The sequence below is a fragment of the Oryctolagus cuniculus genome, chromosome 2 (assembly GCF_964237555.1).
Source record: "Oryctolagus cuniculus chromosome 2, mOryCun1.1, whole genome shotgun sequence".
Lineage (NCBI taxonomy): Eukaryota > Metazoa > Chordata > Mammalia > Lagomorpha > Leporidae > Oryctolagus > Oryctolagus cuniculus.
Window position 1 is genome coordinate 88,851,159 of NC_091433.1, and position 23,192 is coordinate 88,874,350.

Consider the following 23,192-nt stretch of genomic DNA (forward strand, 5'->3'; position numbering starts at 1 on the left):
TGTTGGTCACTCTATGTTGCTCCTACAGATTTACTCATGTCTTTCATAGTGATCAGCATATATTTATTTCACATCTACATTCCTTTTTCCTTTTTTAAAAAATATTTTTTTGTTTATTTGAAAGACAGTTACAGAGAGGCAGAGGCAGAGAGAGAGAGAGAGGTCTTACATCTGTTCAGTTCCAAAATGGCTGCAACTGCTGGAGCTGTGCCGATCCAAAGTCAGGAGTGAGGAGCTTCTTCCGGCTTTCCTATGGGGGTGCAGGGGCCCAAGCACTTGGGCCATCCTCTGCTGCTTTCCTAGGCATAGCAGAGAGCTGGATTGGAAGTGGAGCAGCCGAGACTCGAACCCACACCCATATAGGATGCTGGCACTGCTGGCAGAGGCTTCACCTGCTATGCCACAGTTCGGCCCCCCCCCCTTTTTCATTTTTTAAAAAAGATTTTATTTATTTATTTGAGAGGTAGAGTTACAGACAGAGAAAGGGAGAAACAAAGAGAAAGGTCTTCCATCCGCTGGTTCACTCCCCAGACAGCCGCAAAGGCCGAAGCTGAGCTGGGCCAATCCCAAGCTAGGAGCCAGGAGCTTATTTCAGGCCTCCCACATGGGTGCAGGGGCACAAGCACTTGGGCCATCCTCCACTGCTTTCCCAGGCCATCAGCAGAGATGTTGTATTGGAAGAGGAGCAGCCGGGATAAGAACTGGCACCCACCTTTCTCTGAAGGGAGGAGAGAACCTCCACTTTGACTATGACCTTGTCTAAACAAGATAAGAGTCGGAGAACTCAGGGGGCTTCCATAGCCTTGGAAACTCATAACTGGTGCATAGGGAGATTACTGATGCCATAAACAGGAGTGTCAATTTGTGAAGTCAACGGCAGGAGTCACTGTGCACTTACTCCTCATGTAGGATCTCTGTCCTTAACGTGCTGTACACTGAGGCTTAATGCTATAACGAGTACTCAAACAGTATATTTCACTTTGTGTTTCTATGGGGGTGCAAACGATTGAAATCTTTACTTAATGTATACTAAACTGATCTTCTGTAAAAAAAAAAAAAAATTTATCAATTCCCAACTTGACTCTCACTGGGATTAAACATGACAATAGGTCTGATCTGATTTCATCATCATTTAAAAAAAATCATCTATTATTTTTCACTTTATGTTTCTGTGTGGGAGCAAACTGTTGAAATACTTACTTAAGGCATGCTAGGCTGATCTTCTGTATATTAAGATAATCGAAAATGAATCTTGACGTGAATGGAGGGGGAGAGGGAGTGGGAAGGGGGGGGTTGTGGGTGGGAGGGACGGTATGGGGGGGGAAGCCATTGTAACACATGAGTCGTACTTTGGAAATTTATATTCATTAAATAAAAGATAAAAAAAAAAAAAAAGAAAACAGACATATATTCGTAAAACTGAAAAAAAAAAAAAAAAAAAAAAGAACTGGCACCCATATACAATGCCAATGCCGCTGGCAGAGTCTTAGTCTTAGCATACCACACCACAGTGCTTGCCCCATCCTTTTTCATTTTATAAAAATTGGAGTTAATAGCTAACATCTGCATATATCTTTAACATCCTTGTGCAAGACAGTCCTAGCAGAATCCCATGGCCATCTTGTTTGGCTTTTTTATTATGAGGTCACTAACTCCGTGAAAATACCATGACTTTTCCTGGTAGCCATCGCATACGGATAGTTTTAGACATACGTTAGTGTCATTTGATAATTCATCATTTGCAGTTAATATTTTATTTTACATTTTCAGGATTTTCCGGAACCCTAAATTTATCTGATTTTTTTTTTTTTTGACAGAGTGGACAGAGAGAGAGAGAGAGAGAGAGAAAGGTCTTCCTTTGCCGTTGCTTCACCCTCCAATGGCTGCCGTGGCTGGCGCGCTGCGGCTGGCGCACCGCGCTGATCTGAAGTCAGGAGCCAGGTACTTCTCCTGGTCTCCCATGGGGTGCAGGGCCCAAGCACTTGGGCCATCCTCCACTGCACTCCCTGGCCACAGCAGAGAGCTGGCGTGGAAGAGGGGCAACCGGGACAGAATCCGGTGTGTCGCTCCCCGTCTTCGTGGAGGAGTGACACTAAGTCCTGCCTAGGCTTCATATCCGAGTCACGGCACCATTATGTCGCTCCCCCTCTTCGTGGAGGAACGACACAGGACCCTGCGCTGTTCTTTCGTCTGCTCGGCCCTCCCCGGGTTTGCTGCTGGTTCTTCCCGGGTTGGCTACTGTCCCTTCCACCTCCGTGGAAGGGCGGTTCCCCCTGGCCACATTCCCCACTTCCGCAGGGGAGCGGCACACCGCCGGCCGGTTCTCTCGGGGGCTGCACAGGTGTTCCTTCAGATAGATGTTCCCCTTAGATGTTCCTCTTAGATGTTCCTGGTGCATGTTCTCTCTCTCCTCCTTTATAGTCCTCCTCCGCCAATCCTAACTCGGCTGCCCACACGCCGAGTACGCTGCTCTCCTCCAATCAGGAGCAAGTCCTACAGTTTATTAGCTGAACTGGAGGCAGCTGTGTAGAAGCTGTTTTCTTCTCTCCCAGCGCCATATTGTGGGGGAGCAGATGCATAGAATAAGTCTTAATTCCAGTAACTTAGTCCAGTCCGGATTGCTCCCCACAGATCCCCCTTTCTTTTTATTTTTGGCGTTGATACGCGCCTGTCTTCGGTGTCCCGCAGCACACACTCTGCTGTACTTGCTAGAGTTGCCACAGGTTCTTACACGTCCTATCAATCAGGCAAACCGAATCCGGGTCCTCTCTTCGCCATGTTGTGAGGAGGTTTTTAGGCGCTGATGCGTGCCTGTGTTCGGTGCCCTGCAGCGCATGCTCTGGTCGAGCTGCTTGCTGGTGCTTACCGCCTTAATCAGGCAGACCGAATCCAAGCCTCCTAATTGCTGTATTGTGGGGAGGCCTTACTGATGTTAATTCGTGCCTGTCTTAGGTGACCTGCGGCGCATAAGCTGCTAGCCGCCCGCAGGTGCTCATCGCCTCACTTAATCAGGCAGACCGAATCCAAGCTCTCACATTGCAGTGTTGTGGGGAGGCCTTTCTATTTCTCTACTTCTCTATCTCCGGGCATTCCTATTTCTCCCATTTTACTTCTGTCTGCCAACATTCCTATTTCTCTCATTTTACTTCTAAACTTCTGTTTCTCTTATCCCTGCGGCTTCCCGGCGGCGCTCGCCCCGAGGCTGCTTCTCGGCACCTCGCCCCGCGGCAGCTTCATGGCTCTGCACGGCTTCCCGGCGCCTCGCCCCGCCGGCGGGTTCCCGGCTCTGCGCGCACGCTCCGCGGTCTCCACGCACTTCGCGCCCGCACCACGGCCTCGCGCCCGCACCACGGCCTCGCGCCAGCCCCGCGTTCCCTATCTATTCACGCCCCGTGCTCTCTCTGCACGCGGCGGCTTCCGCGAATGTTTCCGCCACCACCGGCATTCAGTCCAAGTTCCCCGGACTAACCTGGCGAATTTCAACCTGGCGGCCCACGCCTCTGCCTCTGGTTCCAGATCTTCGCCTCTTGCTCCCCGGGGTGACTTGAAGAATTCCAAGGTGGCTTATGTCTCCGCCTCGGCCTGCACTCGCGGCTTCATCCTCCCTAACATTTTTCTCTACCCGGTATGTTTCCTTAAGTTTTCTTCCAACAATATTCCTCTCATTTCTCCTGGCTTCTCCCCACAGTCCGTATCCAAGTCTAAGTTTCTTATAGGTTTCACTTTCACTTTCAACCTGCAGTCCGTATCTGAGTCTAAGTTTCTTCTTGCTTTCACTTTAAATCCTAACTTCTTTCCCACAGTCCATATCCGAGTCTCTGCCTAGGCTTTCAATAGCTTCTTCCGGCACCTAGGCTCTTTGCTAGTCTCTCTCTCCGGTATTTTCCTGCTTCTTCCCTCCTAGGTTTCCTATCCGAGTCACGGCACCATTATGTCGCTCCCCGTCTTCGTGGAGGAGCGACACTAAGTCCCGCCTAGGCTTCATATCCGAGTCACGGCACCATTATGTCGCTCCCCCTCTTCGTGGAGGAGCAACACAGGACCCTGCGCTGTTCTTTCGTCTGCTCGGCCCTCCCCGGGTTTGCTGCTGGTTCTTCCCGGGTTGGCTACTGTCCCTTCCACCTCCGTGGAAGGGCGGTTCCCCCTGGCCACATTCCCCACTTCCGCAGGGGAGCGGCACACCGCCGGCCGGTTCTCTCGGGGGCTGCACAGGTGTTCCTTCAGATAGATGTTCCCCTTAGATGTTCCTCTTAGATGTTCCTGGTGCATGTTCTCTCTCTCCTCCTTTATAGTCCTCCTCCGCCAATCCTAACTCGGCTGCCCACACGCCGAGTACGCTGCTCTCCTCCAATCAGGAGCAAGTCCTACAGTTTATTAGCTGAACTGGAGGCAGCTGTGTAGAAGCTGTTTTCTTCTCTCCCAGCGCCATATTGTGGGGGAGCAGATGCATAGAATAAGTCTTAATTCCAGTAACTTAGTCCAGTCCGGATTGCTCCCCACACGGTGCCCCGACTGGGACTAGAATCCGGTGTGTTGGCGCCGCAAGGCGGAGGATTAGCCTAGTGAGCCGCAGCGCTGGCCTTATCTGATTTTTAAAAACAATTTATTTATTTGAAAGTCAGAGTTATAGAGAGAGAGAGGAGAGACACATAGAGATTTTCCATCTGCTGGTCCACTCCCCAATGACAGAAACCAGGAGCAGCTTCTGAGTCTCTCATGTGGATATTAGGGACCCAACCACTTGGGCCATCTTCTGTTGCTTTTCTCAGGCCATCAGCAGGGAGCTGGATCTGAAGTGGAGCAGCCAGGACATGAACTGGGGCCCATATGGGATGCCGGCACAACAGGCAGTAGCTTAACCCGCTATACCACGATGCTGACCCCTATTTTTGATTTCTAAAAGTTCCAATAGAATAATTCTAGATATAAACATCTTTCCTTTATGATTATTGTGGTACATTTTAAGATGTTTTGTCGCTCCCCGTCTTCGTGGAGGAACGACACTGAACCCTGCCTAGGCTTCATATCCGAGTCACGGCACCATTATGTCGCTCCCCCTCTTCGTGGAGGAACGACACAGGACCCTGCGCTGTTCTTTTGTCTGCTCGGCCCTCCCCGGGTTTGCTGCTGGTTCTTCCCGGGTTGGCTACTGTCCCTTCCACCTCCGTGGAAGGGCGGTTCCCCCTAGCCACTTTCCCCACTTCCGCGGGGGAGCAGCACACCGCCGGCCGGCTCTCTCGGGGGCTGCTCAGGTGTTCCTTCAGATAGATGTTCCCCTTAGATGTTCCTGGTGCATGCCGTCTCTCTCCTCCTTTATAGTCCTTCCACCAATCCCAACTCTGCTGCCCACACGCCGAGTACGCTGCTCTCCTCCAATCAGGAGCAAGTCCTACAGTTTATTGGTTGAACTGGAGGCAGCTGTGTAGAAGCTGTTTTCTTCTCTCCCAGCGCCATATTGTGGGAGAGCAGATGCATAGAATAAGTCTTAATTCCAGTAACTTAGTCTAGTCCGAGTTGCTCCCCACAATGTTTGCTTTAATTTTCCTGGAATATTTTTGTATATTTTCCCTTTTCAGTGTGCTTGTATTGGCCTTTTTTACAGCAACTTTCCTTATTATATTTTTTAGATTTCAGTAAGAAATTTTATTTTACATTAAAATATTATCAATAATAGCTCAATTGTGAAAAAATTTTTAATTTATTTAAAGGGTTTATTTACATATTTGAAAAGCAGAGTTACAGAGGGAAATGGGGGAGAGAGAAAGAGACAGACAGAGCTCAATTGATCTTCCATCCACTTGTTCACTCCCCAGATGGCTACAATGGCTAGGGTAGGGTGAAGCTGAAACCAGGAACCTGGATCTCCTTCTGGGTCTCCCATGTGAGTGCAGGGGCCCAAACACTTGGACCATCTTCTGCTGCTTTCCCAGCCACGTTAGCAAGGAGCTGGATCAGAAGTAGAGCAGCTGGGACTCTTACAGGAACCAGCGCTCTTCCAGGTTGCTGGCATCCCAAGCAGCAGCTTAACCCACCAGGCTATAGCACTGGCCTTCAATTATGATTTTTTTCTAAGGAAGACTTCCTTCACTTCTTTAACAGGGTCAGATGTCCTCTCAAAGGTGTTCTTAATGCTGTATGCTTGTTTTTCATAGAATTTGACATGTTGTATTTTCATTATTGTTACTATTTTGTAAGTTATATTTTGATTTCTCCTTTGATCATGGATTATTGAACATATACAGCTTAATTTTTAAATAGCTGTGGATATTCTGGTTGTCTTTTTGTTCCATTTCTAGTTTAATTCTATCAGAATAATACTCCATATGATTTCAACTCTTTGGAATTCATTGAGATGTGCATTATTGCTCAGCATATACTCTGGAGAATGTTCCATATGTAATTGAAAAGCAAAGTATATTCTGAAGTTGCTGGATGTGTCAGGTTAATTAATAATCGTATTCAGATCTTCCCCATCTTTGGGGTGTACATGTCCATTTTGTCTGTTAGGTATGTTAAAATCTTCAGTTATGACTATGAATTTGTTTCTCTTCCTATTTCTATAAATTTTTTCATGTATGTTTTGAATTATTAGATGTATACACCTTAGATTGTTTCCTTGATGAATTGATCCTTTTTTATTATGAGATTGTCCTTTGTTATATTTGTCAGAGTTTCATTTCTTTATGTGGATCTATTGGTTAACATCCTTTCTCACTGAACTTTAAGGCCAGTGACATGCTTTTATCTGTTGAGTTTAGCATAATGCCTTGGGCCTACCGAGTGCCTATTAGATATATGTTGAATGAATGAAAGTACAGATGCTGTGAGTAAATTACTATGTAGCTCATTTTAATTAATACATTCATTAAGAAGATACATTTGAAGCTAGACTTGGTGGGCCTGAGTCCTGGTTCAAACAATAGTTCTGAAGTTTTGAACAAACTGCTTCACATACATACCTCATTTTGACCCTGTAATGTGGGGATAATAATGGTACCTATTTCCAAGTGCTGTTTTGAAGACTGAATGAGTTAGAAGATGTTAGTACTAAGAAGAGAACCTGGTTCATTATAGCACTCATCATGTCCATCTTATTGTTATCATCCTCATCCCAGAAAATGTATAAGGCCTGAAAATTCCAAAGAAAGTAATCACGTGTAGTCTTCTCATCCACAGATATTGTCTTACATTTTTGTTGCATCTCCTTCATGCATTTGTGTACATACATCAACATATGCTTAATGTTTATCATTCCACATGTTCCCTTTTAACGGAAGGGTGGTTTTCTCCTTTAGGATATAGGCATTTTCATCTTTTAAAACTATTTAAAATGTAAAATTTCAAATATATAGAAGGAATGGAGTAGAAAAAATAGTAGGGTGAATACCAATGTATTCTAGGTTAAGATGCTGTTAATATTTTATCATCTTTACTTTGTATAGACTTTGCTGAACCATGTTTAAGTAAATTATAGACATTATAATTCTTTGCTTCTAATTTCTACAGTATTCATCTCCATTACATAAGACCATTACAATACTGTATCACCCTAACAAAACCAATAATTTATTAATATCATGTACTGTCTGTTCAATATTACCATTTCTCAAATTATCTTTGTAGCTGAAATTTTTTCCACATCCAGATTCACTTAAGATTCACACATTTATTTAGTTGTCATACCCCTTAGGTTACTTTCAATCTAAAATCTCTCTCTTTACTCCTTTTTTTTTTTTTTTTTTGAGGGGTGCTTTTCAGTGTGACACTTACTTGTAGAAATGACTTGAGCTAGTTCTGGATTTGATATATTCCTGTCAGTGTTGCTTAACCTGTGTCTCTATCCACTGGGTCTTCTTTAAATCAAAAGTTCTATCTAAAATCTTAATTATATTCAGGTTAAACATCTTTGACAGGAACAGTTCATGCAATGTGTTGTGTCACAGAGGCACTTAACCTCTCTTGTCTTAACATTGTTAGTGTTACTAACTGAGAGTGATGAAATCTTTTTGATATACAGTTAGGTTTTTCTGTTGCAGATATCACATAATATGTGGAGTGATGATTTTGTTCAGTATGAATACCCAGTTTCCCACCAGGGTTTCACCTCGTTCCTTGCCTGAAGCATTTGTTTTAATGAGGATCACGATAGAGTTTTCAATTATAATGTAACAATGAAAATATTTTCTTAGCTTTTTTGGCTGTCTAGATTTTTTTACCATATAAGCTGTCTGTATCTTTGCACATTTTTTCATATTGAAGTCATTTTTCTAATGATCTGTAACAGCTTTTTTATGTTATTTTCCTTTTGCATGTTAGTATGTCACCAAGACTGCTTATGAAATACTGAGTTTATCATAACAATGTGAATTTTATAGGCACCTATAAATGTTAACTGAGGTATGTTTTATGCTATGTGCTATATTAGAGGTTCACGTATCTAATTTCTGCAAACTATGTGATATAGGCATTATCATTTATCTCCTTTTTTCAGATGATGATACTGAAGCTAAGAAAGTTTAAGCGATGTACTCTTGTCAAATAAATGGTGACATATTGGGAAAAAATACAGGATGGAGGGAAGATGAAGACTTAGCAGCAGCATATGCAAAAATTAAATAGGATTTTAGCTAGTGGTAAATTTAAGCACTTCAATAATGTAATATAGTTACCGTAAAATGTGCTATAATGTTGGTCTTGATAAAAGTAGTGCATCTGATAGTTAGAGCTGCATTTTTTTTTGTCATGCTGTAACTGAGATTTCGTGCTCTATTCTGAGCACTATGCTTCCATAGGCAATGAGGCAAACTGGGACATATTTAGAAGGAACTTCCTTGTTGCATGAAAAATAATTGTAGGATTTTGCCCCAGTGAAGTAAGTAGTTAGGAGCTACGTAATAATTGTCCTAAAATATATGTCTTAAGAGAAGGAAAGGAGATTATCAGGGTGGTCTTGTGGAACATCTGGAATCATGAGGAAAAGTTCTAAGGAGATGGATTTTAAATCAGGAGATCAAAGAATGTTAGGACAGCTAGAATGGAAGTCTTGGAGGTGACAAGTTAGATGTGTTGTGGAGAAATGTCCTGTGATGAATTGGCAATGATATAGAAGAGATTCACAGATAGGGTAGGTGGTTTTGTCAGATGACAGCCTGACAGATGACAGTTAAATAGGAAATTTCAACTGTATCGTGAGAGTTGATGTTGGGGGCATGTAGGGTGACATGAAAGGATATGGGGAGGGCCTTTAACTCACCCAGCTTTGGTGATGGGAATTGTTGTCAGGCAAGACTTCACAGACTCTGGTACTGAGTTAGTGAATTAATTAGTGAGTTAATGAAGTGACTCTTTAATCAAGCAACTAAGAGTTAGCTAGGCCAAGAGAGATTGGGTCTTTTCTTTCTTAAGTTATTTTACATTACAGAGCCTGGTTTTCTCCTTACCGTTACTCTAAGAAGACACAATTGAGTTTTGGGATTGCTGTGCTAATTCTTGAGCTCTAGATGGTGAAGTAGGCCAGGTGCCCTAACAATTCACATAAGATACTCATTTATCTTTTTTCTTTGCTTCTCTGCAGTATTTAAGGAGAGCTGCTTTGACGTCTGTTGCTCTCCTCTCATACATTTTCCCCTCCTTCTGAGTTTCCCTTCAGCTGAACAGCAGTGAATTCTGTGTACATACAAATATATAATTTTCCTTTGCATATACACTACACACATTTCATGTTTGTGTTATTTCTCTCTAGGAATGCTTTGTGTGGAAAGCTTCAGTGTGAGAATGTACAGCACATGCCTGTATTTGGAATTGTGCCTGCCATTATTCAGACACCCAGTAGAGGCACCAAATGTTGGGGTGTGGATTTCCAGCTAGGATCAGATGTTCCAGATCCTGGGATGGTTAATGAAGGCACAAAATGTGATGTTGGAAAGGTAATCAGAATGTTTTCTATTTACAAAGGAAAATGAAAGTTTGAAATCACTATAGGAAGTAAGGTGAGTAAGGTGGTTACTCTTTTCTGATTATAAAAGACATTTATATTTGTTGTAGGAGTTGTAGAAAATCCAAAGCCTCCAAGGAGAAAATGAAGGCCAACTGTAATCCTCCCATCCGGATTTTTGCTGTAATGTGTTAGTTTGTTTGCTGCTGTTGGGCCAGTGAGGTGGCTTGCAGGAGTTGTGTGTGTCTGTGTGTGTGCATTTGTGTTAGAAATGTCTGTCCTGCCTGTGCTCCTTGACACCCTGACCACAGGAGTTTAGATCAGACATGTGCCAGAGCTTGACTTGCCACCACTGGTTCCACATGAGAAGTTGATCTGGGCCAAATCCCTCATTTTGGGGGATTATATAGTTAAGGGTAATTAAAAGTGAGGTCAGAAACTAGGAGCTGGACTAGGAGGGCTGTGACAAGGTTAAGCTGTGTATATAACAAACAGATAGAAAGGAGCACAATTCTTGAGTAAGTTGAAGAAACCAACCAAGATAGAGGAGCAGGAGACATAATTGGCTGATGATGTAGCCAATGAAAAAGAGAGATGAATGGGCCTTGAAGTTAGCTCCATTTCTAGGCAGTTTTCAGTTTGCATTCTATTCTTCACTTCTCCTTAAAAAAAGACCCACATGCTTTTATGCCTGTTTTTGCAGCTATATAAACTTGAGTGTTGTAGCTATTATAAACAATATTTTGTAAATGGCTTTACCATAAAACTTTCAGAACATCCCCGATTGTTTTCTCAGGTTAAACCACTACATTGGTGTTTATTCTTTTTAGGTTTTAGGTATTTTTGCCAAATTTCTCTTTGGAAAAGATTTTGTTAGTTTATCTTCTAACCAGTTGTGTATAAGTGTTTTAAATTCTGAATATCGTAGTCAAGAGTAGCAGTTATTTTAAAAGCTTTCAATTGTGATTTTCTTTTTATTTTACTCTTTGTTGATTATAATGATATTGAACTGTTTGTCTATATAAATTTATTCTTTCTTTTATGATTTACTTGCTCTTTATTCCTTTAAAAATTATTGACTTTAAAGAACTTAAAGACATTGAAAGACATTTTTCTGCATAGTATCAGATTATTATTCTCTTGTATGTTTTAGTAGATGTCTTTGTTTAGAGTACTTTTATGTGCATAAAAAGGTTGGCATGCCTTCTTTTTTCTTTTATCCTTCATGCATTCATTCACTCAGAAATTATTACTTGGGTTGTTGTGGTGCAGTGGGTTAAGCCACTACCTGCAGTGCTGGCATCTCATATGGGTACCGGTTTGAGTCCACCTCTGATCCAGCTCCTTGCTTACATGTCTGGGAAAGCAGCAAAGCATGGCTCAAGTCCTTGGGCCCATGCACCCACATGGGACACCTGGAAGAAGCTCCTGTCTCTTGGCTTTGGCCTAGCCCAGCTCTGGCCATCATGGCCACCTGGGGAATGAGTCAGTGTATATATGGAAGATCTCTCTCTGTCTCTCCTCTCTCTGTAGCTCTGCTTTTAAATAAATAAATAAATAAAATGTTAAAAAGAGAAATTATCACTAAATTCCAAGTTCTGATGTTTTGTTTTCAGAAAGGTTAGTATTGCCTAACAACCTCTATTATAATTTGAAATTCTATTTGAATTGCTTGCTATGCTAAATTTTTATGTATATAATATGGGCTCAGTTTCTCGCTTCTCTTCATGTCCGCTGATCTGTCTCTGGCTATTCACGTATCTGTTCTGCTTTGTTTTACTTTGGATGACTTTATGTTGTATTTTTTAACATCTGGTAGTACAAATGCCTCCTCATTCCTTCTTCAGAGTTTCCTTGGCTATTTTCATTTATATATCATTTCAGATGAACTTGAGATCATTTTGTCAAGGTGCAAAAAAATAAAAAGGCGCTTTGGAATTTTGGTTGGGATGTCATTAAATTTATACATTTATTGTGGGGATAAGTGACATCTTTACATTATTGAGTCTACCATACAAGAACATGGTATGTCTTTCTGTTTTTTTGGATCTTTTAAAAAGATTTCATCATAAAGGTCCATTCTAATTTTTGGTTAGTGTTCCTATGTATTTTACAGGGCCCATCCCTTTCTGTTACTATTTTTTAGAATATATTTTAATTGTTTTTAATTAATAAGAACAGCTGTTTTATTTATGTTTTTTATTGGCTATTATTGGTATTTACAAAAAAATCATTTATATCTATTCATTTTGTAATCAGCCATATACTTAGTTAGGTATTTTAGTTGATTCGAATTTTCTAGGTAAATAGTCATTTTCTTTAAATGATACAATGTTTATTTCTTTTCTGAGTTTACCATTTGGATTTTTTTTTTTTTTTGCATAATTGCAAGGATAGAGGCTGGCGCTGTGGCTCACTTGGTTAATCCTCCGCCTGCGGCGCCAGCATCCCATATGAGCACTGGGTTCTAGTCCTGGTTGCTCCTCTTCCACTCCAGCTCTCTGCTGTGGCTTGGGCAGGCAGTGGAGGATGGCCCAGGTCCTTGGGCCCTGCACCTGCGTGGAGACCAGGAGGAAACACCTGGCTCCTGGCTTTGGATCGGCGTAGCTCTAGCCGTAGTGGCCATTTGTGGGGTGAACCATCAGAAGGAAGACCTTTCTCTCTGTCTCTCTCTCTCTCACTGTCTAACTCTGCCTGTCAAATAAATAAATACAAAAAATTGCAAGGATAGAGGGCACAGATAACTCTTTAATATGATGATTTCTTTTGGTTTGGGTAAATTCCCAGAAATGGGATGGCTGAATCATAGGGTAGGTCTATATTCAGATTGATCCTTTTTTTTTTATTTTTCAAAATATTTATTAATATAAAGAGAACAGATTTTATGTATTTCATAGATACAATACTAAGAAGATAGCAATACTTCCCTTCCACCTTCTGTCAATTCTTTTCCTCCCTTCCGTTCTCTTTTTTCTTTAATTTTTGCAGAAACAATTTTTAACCTAGAAACCTTTTATTTAAGGAACACAAACTTGATGCATTTCATATGTACAGATTTAGGAATACAGTGATTCTTCCTACCTTTTCCTCTCTCCTGCCCTCACTCCCGCCTTTCTTCCTCCTGCCTCTCTTTTTTCTTTTCTCTTCTCTTCTCTTCTCTTCTCTTCTCTTCTCTTCTCTTCTCTTCTCTTCTCTTCTCTTCTCTTCTCTTCTCTTCTCTTCTTTTCTTTCTTTCTTTTTTTTTGACAGGCAAAGTGGACAGTGAGAGAGAGAGACAGGGAGAAAGGTCTTCCTTTACCATTGGTTCACCCCCCAATGGCTGCTGCAGCCGGTGCACCGCGCAGATCTGAAGCTAGGAGCCAGGTGCTTCTCCCGGTCTCCCATGTGGGTGCAGGGCCCAAGGACTTGGGCCATCCTTCACTGCACTCCTGGGCCACAGCAGAGAGCTGGACTGGAAGAGGAGCAACTGGGACAGAATCTGGTGCCCTGACCGGGACTAGAACCCAGGGTGCCAGCACCACAGGCGGAGGGTTAGCCTAGTGAGCCACGGCGCCGGCCATCCTGCCTCTCTTAGTCCCATTTTTATTTTTTACAAAGATCTATTTTCAGTAGTTATACTCATAAGATAAACTCTACACTAAGTATTCAACCAATAATATGAAGGGAAAAAACAAAAACAAAAACACTGTTCTTCAACAGTCAAGACAAGGGCTGTTCAAAATCTTAGCATCCCGAAGTGTCAGTTTCACTTCTGTGGATTACCTGTTAGATACTCTATTACCACTGATCAGGGAGAACATATGATATTTGTCTTTTTGGGACTGGCTTATTTCACTAAGTATAATGGTTTTTGGTTGCATTCATTTTCTTGCAAAATACAGGATTTCATTCTTATTTTTTTTCTTTTATAGCTGAGTAGTATTCCATAGTATATTAATATCACATTTTCTTTAACCAGTCTTCAGTTGATGGACATCTGGGTTGATTCCATATCTTAGCTATTATAAATTGAGCTGCAGTGGCCGGCGCCGCGGCTCACTAGGCTAATCCTCTGCCTTGCGGTGCCGGCACACCAGGTTCTAGTCCCTGTTGGGGCGCCAGATTCTGTCCCGGTTGCCCCTCTTCCAGGCCAGCTCTCTGCTGTGGCCAGGGAGTGCAGTGGAAGATGGCCCAAGTACTTGGACCCTGCACCCCATGGGAGACCAGGAGAAGCACCTGGCTTCTGCCATCGGATCAGCGCGGTGCGCCCGCCGCAGCGCGCCAGCCGCAGCAGCCATTGGAGGGTGAACCAACGGCAAAGGAAGACCTTTCTCTCTGTCTCTCTCACTGTCCACTCTGCCTGTCAACAACAACAACAACAACAAAAAATTGAGCTGCAGTAAACATGGGGGTACAGATCATTGTTTCATACGCTGATTTCTTTTCCTTTGGGTAAATTTCTAGGAGTGGGATGACTGGGTCATAATGGTGGGTCTGTATCAACATACTGTGACTGTACCAGTTTACATTCCCACCAACAGTGGGTTAAGGTACCTTTTTCATCACATCCTTCCAGCATTTGTCATTTGATTTCTCTATGAGAGCCATTCTAACTGTGGTAAGGTAAAACCTCATTGTACTTTTGATTTGCATTTCCCTGATGGCTAGTGATACTGAGTATTTTTTCATGTGTCTGCTGGCCATTTGGATTTCATCTTTTGAAAAACACCTATTCAAGTCCACTGGATTGTTAGTTTTGTTGTTGTTGAGTTTCATGAGCTCTTCATGGATTCTGGATAATAAGCCTTTATCAGTTGCTTAGTTTGCTAATATTTTCTCCCATTCTGTTGGTGGCCTCTTCACTTGGCTGAGTGTTTGCTTTGCAGTGCAGAAGTTCCTTAGCTTGATGTAATCCCTTTTGTCTATTTTTTTTTTTCATTTATTGCCTGTGCCTCTGGTATCTTTTCCAAGAAGTCTTTGTATTTGCCAATGTCTCAGAGTTTCCCCAAAGTTGTCCTCTAGTAATTTGATGGTATCAGGTCATAGATTTAGATCCTTGATCCATTTTGAGTAATTTTTGTATAACGTGTAAGGTAAGAGTCTTGTTTCGTAACTTCTGCATGTGTAGATCCAAATTTACCAGAAGCGTTTGTTCAGTACAGACTGTCCTTGCTCTAAGGACTGACTTTAACTCCTTTGTCAAAGGTAAGTCGCTTGTGGATGGCAGGAATTAATTTCAGAGGTTTCCATTCTGTTCCATTTGTTGACTACATGTCTGGCTGTTAGGATTATAATTGCCCTGTGCTATGTCCTGAAATTTTGGTTTTGTGATGCCTCTGACTTTGTTTTTGTTGTTTAAGATTGCTTTAGCTATTTGGGATCTCTTGTGTTTCCATAAGAATTTAGCTATTCTCACCCATGCTCGCACATGAATTGCATGCACAAAGCATCTGTGCAGTCTTCATTGTGAGCATGGAATCTCTGTATTGACCCACCCTGCGCAGTCATGGGGCTCTGAGCCTCTGATGCCAGACAATGTGATTACCCAGAGAACCAGCTACACCCCACGCCCTATTGTTGAGTCACAGAATTCCTACGTCACATTGCACAAGGCTCCTACAGTCTCAGGCCCACAAACCTGCCGCAATCACAGGGAGAGCAGAGATGTTCCCAGGGTCCAGCTGCCTATGGGTGCTTTGCCTTGTCAGTTGGAGCCCTGGAGCGCCTCACAGTTCTAAGTGGGAACCCTGCCCCTGCCAATCCTCAGGCCAGACTCAGTGTCAGTGGTGAATGTGGATTTATCTGATAAAATCCCCTAGCTGAGTGTGCAAGTGCTGCCACAGCCTTTACTGGTGTTAAGTTGCCCTTTGTCTCCCTGCTGGTCCTGGTACGCCCTTATCAGGGCATGGGGAAAAAGTTGAGGGGGCTCAACTAGGGCTTCTGGCCAGACTGAAAATCACTGTGGTCTGCAGGGCTCTTTTTCAGGCAGTATCATTGGTGACGTGGGTGCCGCAGTCTGTTCTGACCTCTCTCAGAAGCTGGCGGCTCCTCCAGCCCCCAGCTGCACTAGTCATTGGTGGTGTCCTTGCTCACTGCTGTGTGTTTATATTGTCTCTCTTCTTTCTGTAGAACGTCCACTGCAGACTTCTCCAACTGGGAGATGCACTGGGATATAGAACAGATAGATAACCCTGGGAATGCACTTCCTCCTCTTTTCTTCTGTTATCTTCCTGTGGTCAAAATCAGCATGTCTTTTTCCTATTCAGCCATCTTGGAATCTCCGCCTCCCCCACCCCCCACCCCATAGTTTTTTTTGCCTCTCTTCAGTGTCATTTTAAGTGTGTGTCTTGTGAATTTTGTATCTCAGTCTTAAATTCTTTCTTCCTTTGGAGAAAATCTTTTTAGGAAAGGAAGATCGTTTATGACATTTTCATGGTTAAAAAGTTTCAAAAAATTGTATAAAACAAAAGATAAAGTTCTCCTGCTGGTGCCCTACTCATTTTTCCTCTTTTCAAACGCATTTTCTAAGGGTAAACACTATTACCATGGTAAGGCCACCATAAAACACACTAAACACTTGAGTAGGGGAAAGGGTTTATTGGGGGTAGGGGGGCAGAATCTGACAGGCTGGAGGGAGAGGGCAAGAGCGCAAGAGAGAGAGAGGTCAAGAACACATGTGTGTGGGACGCAGGTCCTGTTATACCCTTGCAGAGGGTAGGGAAGTGAGAGCAAGGAATCCTGTTAGGGTGGAAGGTGGGACTGACGCTTGTGGTTGGGCCATTTGGCCATCTGACATCTAGTCAGCCAGGCTGAGCTTAGGACTGAAGCTTACTGTGCAAGGTGACAACCGGGCCCAGGAAGGCAGTAGAGGATGGCCCAAGTGCTTGGGCCCTGCACCCCATGGGAGACCAGGAGAAGCACCTGGCTCCTGCCTTCGGATCAGCGAGATGCACTGGCCGCAGCGCGCCGGCCGTGGCGGCTATTGGAGGGTGAACCAACGGTAAAGGAAGACCTTTCTCTGTGTGTCTCTCTCTCTCACTGTCCACTCTGCCTGTCAAAATAAATAAATAAATCATATCAATCATGTGTTTTATCTTGGCTTCATGTCATGCTTAGAAAAACTTTCTGTATCCCAATGTAATATAAACTTTCTCCTATGTCTTTGTAATTGTATAATTTTGTTGGGCTTTTGGATTTTATTGGTATAGTTTAATTTTCAAAATTTTCATCTTATTTCTGTGTTCTTATTTAATGGTGTTTCACATGCTTTTTTAATGTTTTATTTTATTGCTGTATTACACAGATTAGGTATTTGTGTGCTAAGTGCACATGTGTTTGCTTTTTTTTAGGTTTTTTTTTTTTTTTTTTTTTCATTTGAAAGAGTTACAAAGAGAGGGAGAGTTAAAGAGAGAGCCATCTTCCATTTGGTGGTTCCCTCCCCTAATGGCTTCAACAGCCAGGGCTGTGCCAGGCCAAAACCAGGAGTTCAGAGCTTCTTCTAGGTCTCCTTACAAGTGCAGGGGTCCAAGCACTTGGGCCATTGTCTACCGCTTTCCCAGGTCCACTAGCAGGAAGTTGTTGGATCAGAAGTTCAGTGGCTGGGTCTCAAACCCGTGCCCTTTTGGGATGCCGGTGTTGCAGCCTGTGGTTTTACCCGCTGTGCCACAATACTGATTCCATATGTGTATGCTTTTTAAGTTATACATCTTTTTCTTTCTGTTCTACTATTGTTTTCTTAATAGTCATAAAACACATTAATACTTTTCCTCACAGATGTCAAAAATAAAAATATCATTTACTGATTTCTCCCAAGTAGAATGTGCCACTATTACTTCAAATACTACATAACATTTTTGTAGTTGTTGTTGTAAATATTGACTTTAAATACTGGAATCTTATTAATATGAGAGGTTTCTTAGATAAGAGGTCTCTAAAAAGTTCATGGAAAATATGCAGTATAGAAAAACTATGCATGAATGTCAAATTATTTTTCCAACAGAATAAGTTTATCTTTTATTTCCTTTTCTCCACGAACTTTTTGAAAAAGTATTCTCTTATCTAAGTATATTTTTAAGACATGTTGTCTGTTTGCATTTTATTAGCTTTTTAAAAAATATTCCAACAATATTCATGCACTGGGATAGCAGATGCTGAGTTTATACACCCATACTTCACACTTTGAACTGAACTGACCCATTGACAGGACCATGTAACACATGTTTTCCTTTTTAATAATTTGTTTATTTGAAAGAGTTACAAAGAAAGAGGGAGAAACAGAAAGAGAGAGAGAGAGAGAGAGACAGAGATTTTCTGTCCTCTGTTTCATTCCTCAGATGGCCATGTGCTGGGTCAGGCCAAAGCCAGGAGCCAGGAGCTTCTTCCAGATCTCCCATGTGGATGGCAGGGGCTCAAGCACTTGGGTCATGTTCCACAGCTTTTCCCAGGCCTTTTAGCAGGGATGTAGATTAGAAGTGGAGCAGATGAGACTCGTACCAGAGCCATATGGGATTGTCTCTTTGCAGGCGGCAGCTTTACTTACTACACCACAACGTTGGCCCCACACATGTTTTCTATAACTGTTAACCTTGTAACTTCTGGGTTAGTATATGAGACAGATAGCTGAGATTTTTAAAAAAATTATTTACTTTTAAAATTTTATTAGAGAGAGAGAGAGACGGAGACAGACTGACACAGAAAGGTCTTCTATCTGCTGGTTCATTCTCCAAGTGCCTACAACAACTGGGACTAGGCCAGGACAAAGTAAGGAGCCAGAAACTCAATCTGATCTCCCCCATGGGTGGCAGGGACCCAGGCACTTAAGTCATCACCTGCTGCCTTCTAGGATGTGCACTGGCAGGAAGCTAGAATTGGAAGCAGAGCTGGGACTTAAACATATGCACTTTGATAAAGGATGAGGGCATCCTAGTGGTGTCCTAATGATTGTGCTAAATGACCACCTGATTTCTGAGAGTTTTCAAGGCAGTCCTTTCTGGCTTCTACCAAAGACTGGACTGTGGGATGTTTGAATGGCCTGACAATTTGGTTCTACTTCAGACGTGGAGTGTAAATTTTTTTATTTGACTATTTTCATTTTATTTGCATGAGACAGAGAGAGAGAGAGTGAGTGAGTGAGTGTGTGTGTGAATTGGAAAGAGATCTTTCTTCTGCTGAATCACTGTCCAAATGCCTGCAATCATCAGGGCAGTGCCAGGCAGAAGCCAGGAGCCCAAAGTTAATCCAAGTCTCCCACATGGGTGGCAGGGACTCAAGTACTTGAGTCCTTCAAAAAGTTGTCCATGAAGAGAATACCTGCTGCCTCCCAAGGAAGTGTAATAGCAGGAAGCTGGATTGGAAGTGGAATAGCCTGTACTGGAACTGCTACTCCAGTATGAGATGCGCATGTCACAAGTGGTAGCCTAACTCTTGAGCCAAACAGCTGCCCCAGACCTCTACTCTTTAAACCAACGGCTAAAGGAAGACCTTTCTCTCTGTCTCTCTCTCTCACTGTCCACTCTGCCTGTCAAAAAAAAAAAAATAAATAAAAATATTTGTGCAACATTTTTTTTTTTAGAGGACAAACCAATCATTGGGTGGGGGGAAAGTGAAAAAGTAAAGTTCTTCACCTTCATTCTTATTGTCACAGGTAGTTCAGCTCTGGTTTCAGACTTGCATCCTGAAACTAGTTATGTAGAAGTCCTGTTGTTACTTCCTCTGCTCTCCTAATGTGTGTGGCTGGTCGTTGTTGGTGTGGGTGCGTGCTAGTGTTATACATTCCATGAGGTTTATCAGTGTGTTATTCCACTTTGATTCTGTTTGTTCCTCAAAGTAGACACTGCCAATCAGAACATCCTTTTCTTCTTCTTTTAAAAGCAAATATGTGTGATATTAATACATTAATCTTATTTGCATTTTTTATTTGAAAATTAATTGAGGGGCTGGCACTGTGGTGTAGTGGGTAGAGCCACTGCCTGTGGTGCCAGCATCCCATGTGGGCACCAGTTCGAGACCTGGATGCTCTGCTTCCAATCCAGTTCTCTGCTGTGGCCTGGGAAGGCAGTGGAGGATGGCCCAAGTGCTTGGGCCCCTGCACCTGCCTGGGAGACTTGGAGGAGGCTTCTGGCTCCTGCCCTTGGATCGGCTCAGCTCCAGCTGTTGCGGCTGTTTGGGGAGTGAACCAGCAAATGAAAGATGTCTCTCTCTCTCTCACTCTCTCTCTCTATGCCTCTGCCTCTGCCTCTCTGTGGCTCTGCCTTTAAAATAAATAAATAAATCTTTAAAAAATTAATTGAAAATTATTGGAAGAAGCAGAATATGGAGATTCTCCAAGTACAATTTTGTTCACACTTGTGTGTATTGACATTTTTTAAATTCTTTTTTGTTTTAGTTTTATTGTTAACTGACACATAAACATTGTATATGTTCATGGGGTATCATGTGATGTTTCTATACATGCATACACAATAATGTCTAATGAGGGTAAACATGTATCTCCTTAAATGTTTAATATTGTGTTTTTAAAGGGGTAAAGGTACCTATTGATATTTTATGGGTATGTTTGTTTTCTAATTGTTCTTCATTTCAGTAGGTCATTTAAACATTCTGATCATGTATAGTTGGCTACCTAATAAAAATGTAAATTATCACCCAACAATCTTTTAAAAAATTAGTATTTTTTTAAAAGATTTATTTATTTATTTGAAAGCAGATATACAGAAAGAAAGAGGAAAGTCTTCCCATCTGCTAATTCACTCCCCAAAAAGCTGCAATGGCTGGGCTTCACCAGGCCAAAGCTAGGATATGTGAACTCCATTTGGGTCTCCTATGTGGGTTGCAGTGGTCTAAGTACTTGAGTCATCTTTTGTTATTTTCCAAGGTGCATTAATGGGAGCTGTATCAGAAGTGGAGCCAGGACTCGAACCCATACTCATACGGGATGAGCAGCAGCTTAGCCTGCTGTAACACAACCCCCGTCCCCAGTATTCTTTTTTCTAATTTGTCACAGATGAGCATTTTTTCACAGAGATACCAACTTCCAGGAAATGGAAGTCTTTTCAATAAATTGTAGATTATTCCTTTACAAATTTAGTTTAATATTTTTCTGAGATAATGCTTTTAAATCACTGATGGCAATATTTAGAACTTCATATCTCATTGCATGAAATAAAATTTCTGAACCATGAAATAATAATGATTCATTTTAAATAGTACTTTCAATAAAAATCACCTCTATTATTTTATTGTAGTCATGATACTAGAAGACAGGTTTTGTCTTGTTGACAAAGTATCCCTTTATTCTTATTTTCAAAATGACTTCAAAAACTGAAGTGTTTCAAATTTTTCAGTTTTTTTATATCTGTTTTTATAATCACAATTTATCAGAGATATAACTGAGCATTTCACATTGTTGAGTATTGTAGCCCTGAAGTCAACTTGTCTGGTAAATTTTGAGTTGTAAAAATCCATTTGTGAATATTTTGTCTAGGATTTTCAGATGTATATTCATATTCAAGGATAAACTATAGTTTTATTTTTAGCTCTTATATCTTTTTTGTTTTTTTTTTTTTAATCATTGAATCTATATCATTTGCACTTACCTTTCAATATTATCTAAAATATGATATGGGAATCACCCATTCCTTAAAACTATGAAAGAATTCTTTAATGAAGTAGTCTTTACCAAGATTTTTATTTCTGGGTATTTGTTAATGTGTTCAATTTTTCTTTACTTCACTTAGTTTCTTTCTTTCTTTTTTTTTTTTTCAGGTCTGTAGAAATTTCCAGTGTGTAAATGCTTCTGTTCTAAATTATGACTGTGATGTTCAGAAGAAATGTCATGGACATGGGGTAGGTACTATTTTCCTTTGGTTTGTTCTTTGAAGTAGTGGTGAATAGCAAGAATTCCTAATGAGGGTTGTGTAAGAATTTCCGGTTTTTTAGGGTTTCAGATGTTGGGGAGTTTAGATTCTTGATCAGTGTTTCACGTGTAGAGAATGCTTATGAATTCATGTATGTGTAGTTCTTTCTTCTGGTTTCCTTCTTGAGTTGATGATACAGAACAACATTCACAATTAACAAAAGTGGTATTTTGATTGCTTTGAAGGTATGTAATAGCAATAAGAATTGTCACTGTGAAAATGGCTGGGCTCCTCCAAATTGTGAGACTAAAGGATATGGAGGAAGTGTGGACAGCGGACCTACATACAATGGCAAGTAATATGGAAAAAAAATTAGAGTGATCTGCTGGTGGCCCAAGTCGTCAATTGGGTATCCTTGAATCTCTGAACCACTTACTGCATCAGTTGTTAAACTAAATTATGTTTATTCTGTGTCCTAAAGTCCTTATGAATGTTTCTGATTTTTTTTTTTTTAAACTTCTGTGTGGACTTACATAGTAGCTTCTTGTCTGGGCTCCGTGTTTCTCATTTTGCTTCCTCTCATCTGTGTTCCATGTTATATTACAGAGCTTCAGTATTTTCCTTCAAGAGTTCAGTTTTGATTATGTACGTGTCCTGCTTTAATTTCTGTGTTTCTGCATTGCTATTAGAATGAAGTTCTCCGCCGGTGCCGCAGCTCACTAGGCTAATCCTCTGCCTGCGATGCCGGCACACCAGGTTCTAGTCCCGGTCGGGGCACTGGATTCTGTCCCCGTTGCTCCTCTTCCAGTCCAGCTCTCTGCTGTGGCCAGGGAGTGCAGTGGAGGATGGCCCAAGTCCTTGGGCCCTGCACCTGCATAGGAGACCAGGAGAAACACCTGGCTCCTAGCTTCGGATCGGCGTGGTGCGCTGGCCGCAGCGCGCCACCGGAGCGGCCATTGCGGGGTAAATCAATGGAAAAGGAAGACCTTTCTCCCTGTCTCTCTCATTGTCCACTCTGCCTGTCAAAAAAAAAAAAAAAAAAAAAAAGAATGAAGTTCTCAAACCCTTAACATGGCTTAAATGCATGATTTGCTCGTAGCTTACCTTTCCAGTCCATATCACTATACATAAAACATATTATAACTTCCTTGACTTGCTTTAATAGACTACTACTCTCTTTTATCTGTGGATCTTCATACCAAATTATTTTCATATTATTGCAGCTATACAGGCTTCTGTTTATACCTTCTTTCTTTCTTTTTAAAAGATTTTTAAAATTTATTGGAAAGAGTTGCAGAGAGAGGTAGAGCCAGAAAGATTGAGAGAGAGAGAGAGGGATAGAGAGAAGAGAGAGACAGAGCGAGAGGTCTTCCATCCTTTGGTTCACTCCCCAGATGACTACAATGGCCAGAGTTGAGCTGATC

General features: G+C 41.9%; 1 protein-coding gene across 1 annotated transcript in view; it reads left to right on the forward strand.

Annotated features, from left to right (window-relative positions):
• The window catches only part of ADAM9 (ADAM metallopeptidase domain 9), a 136,191-nt gene that overhangs the window by 86,627 nt on the left and 26,372 nt on the right, over positions 1-23,192 (forward strand). Inside the window, exons 16-18 of the mRNA XM_002720772.5 lie at positions 9,743-9,926; positions 21,677-21,757; positions 22,014-22,119. Of these exons, the coding sequence (XP_002720818.1) occupies positions 9,743-9,926; positions 21,677-21,757; positions 22,014-22,119 (371 nt within the window). The remainder of the gene's footprint in view (positions 1-9,742; positions 9,927-21,676; positions 21,758-22,013; positions 22,120-23,192) is intronic.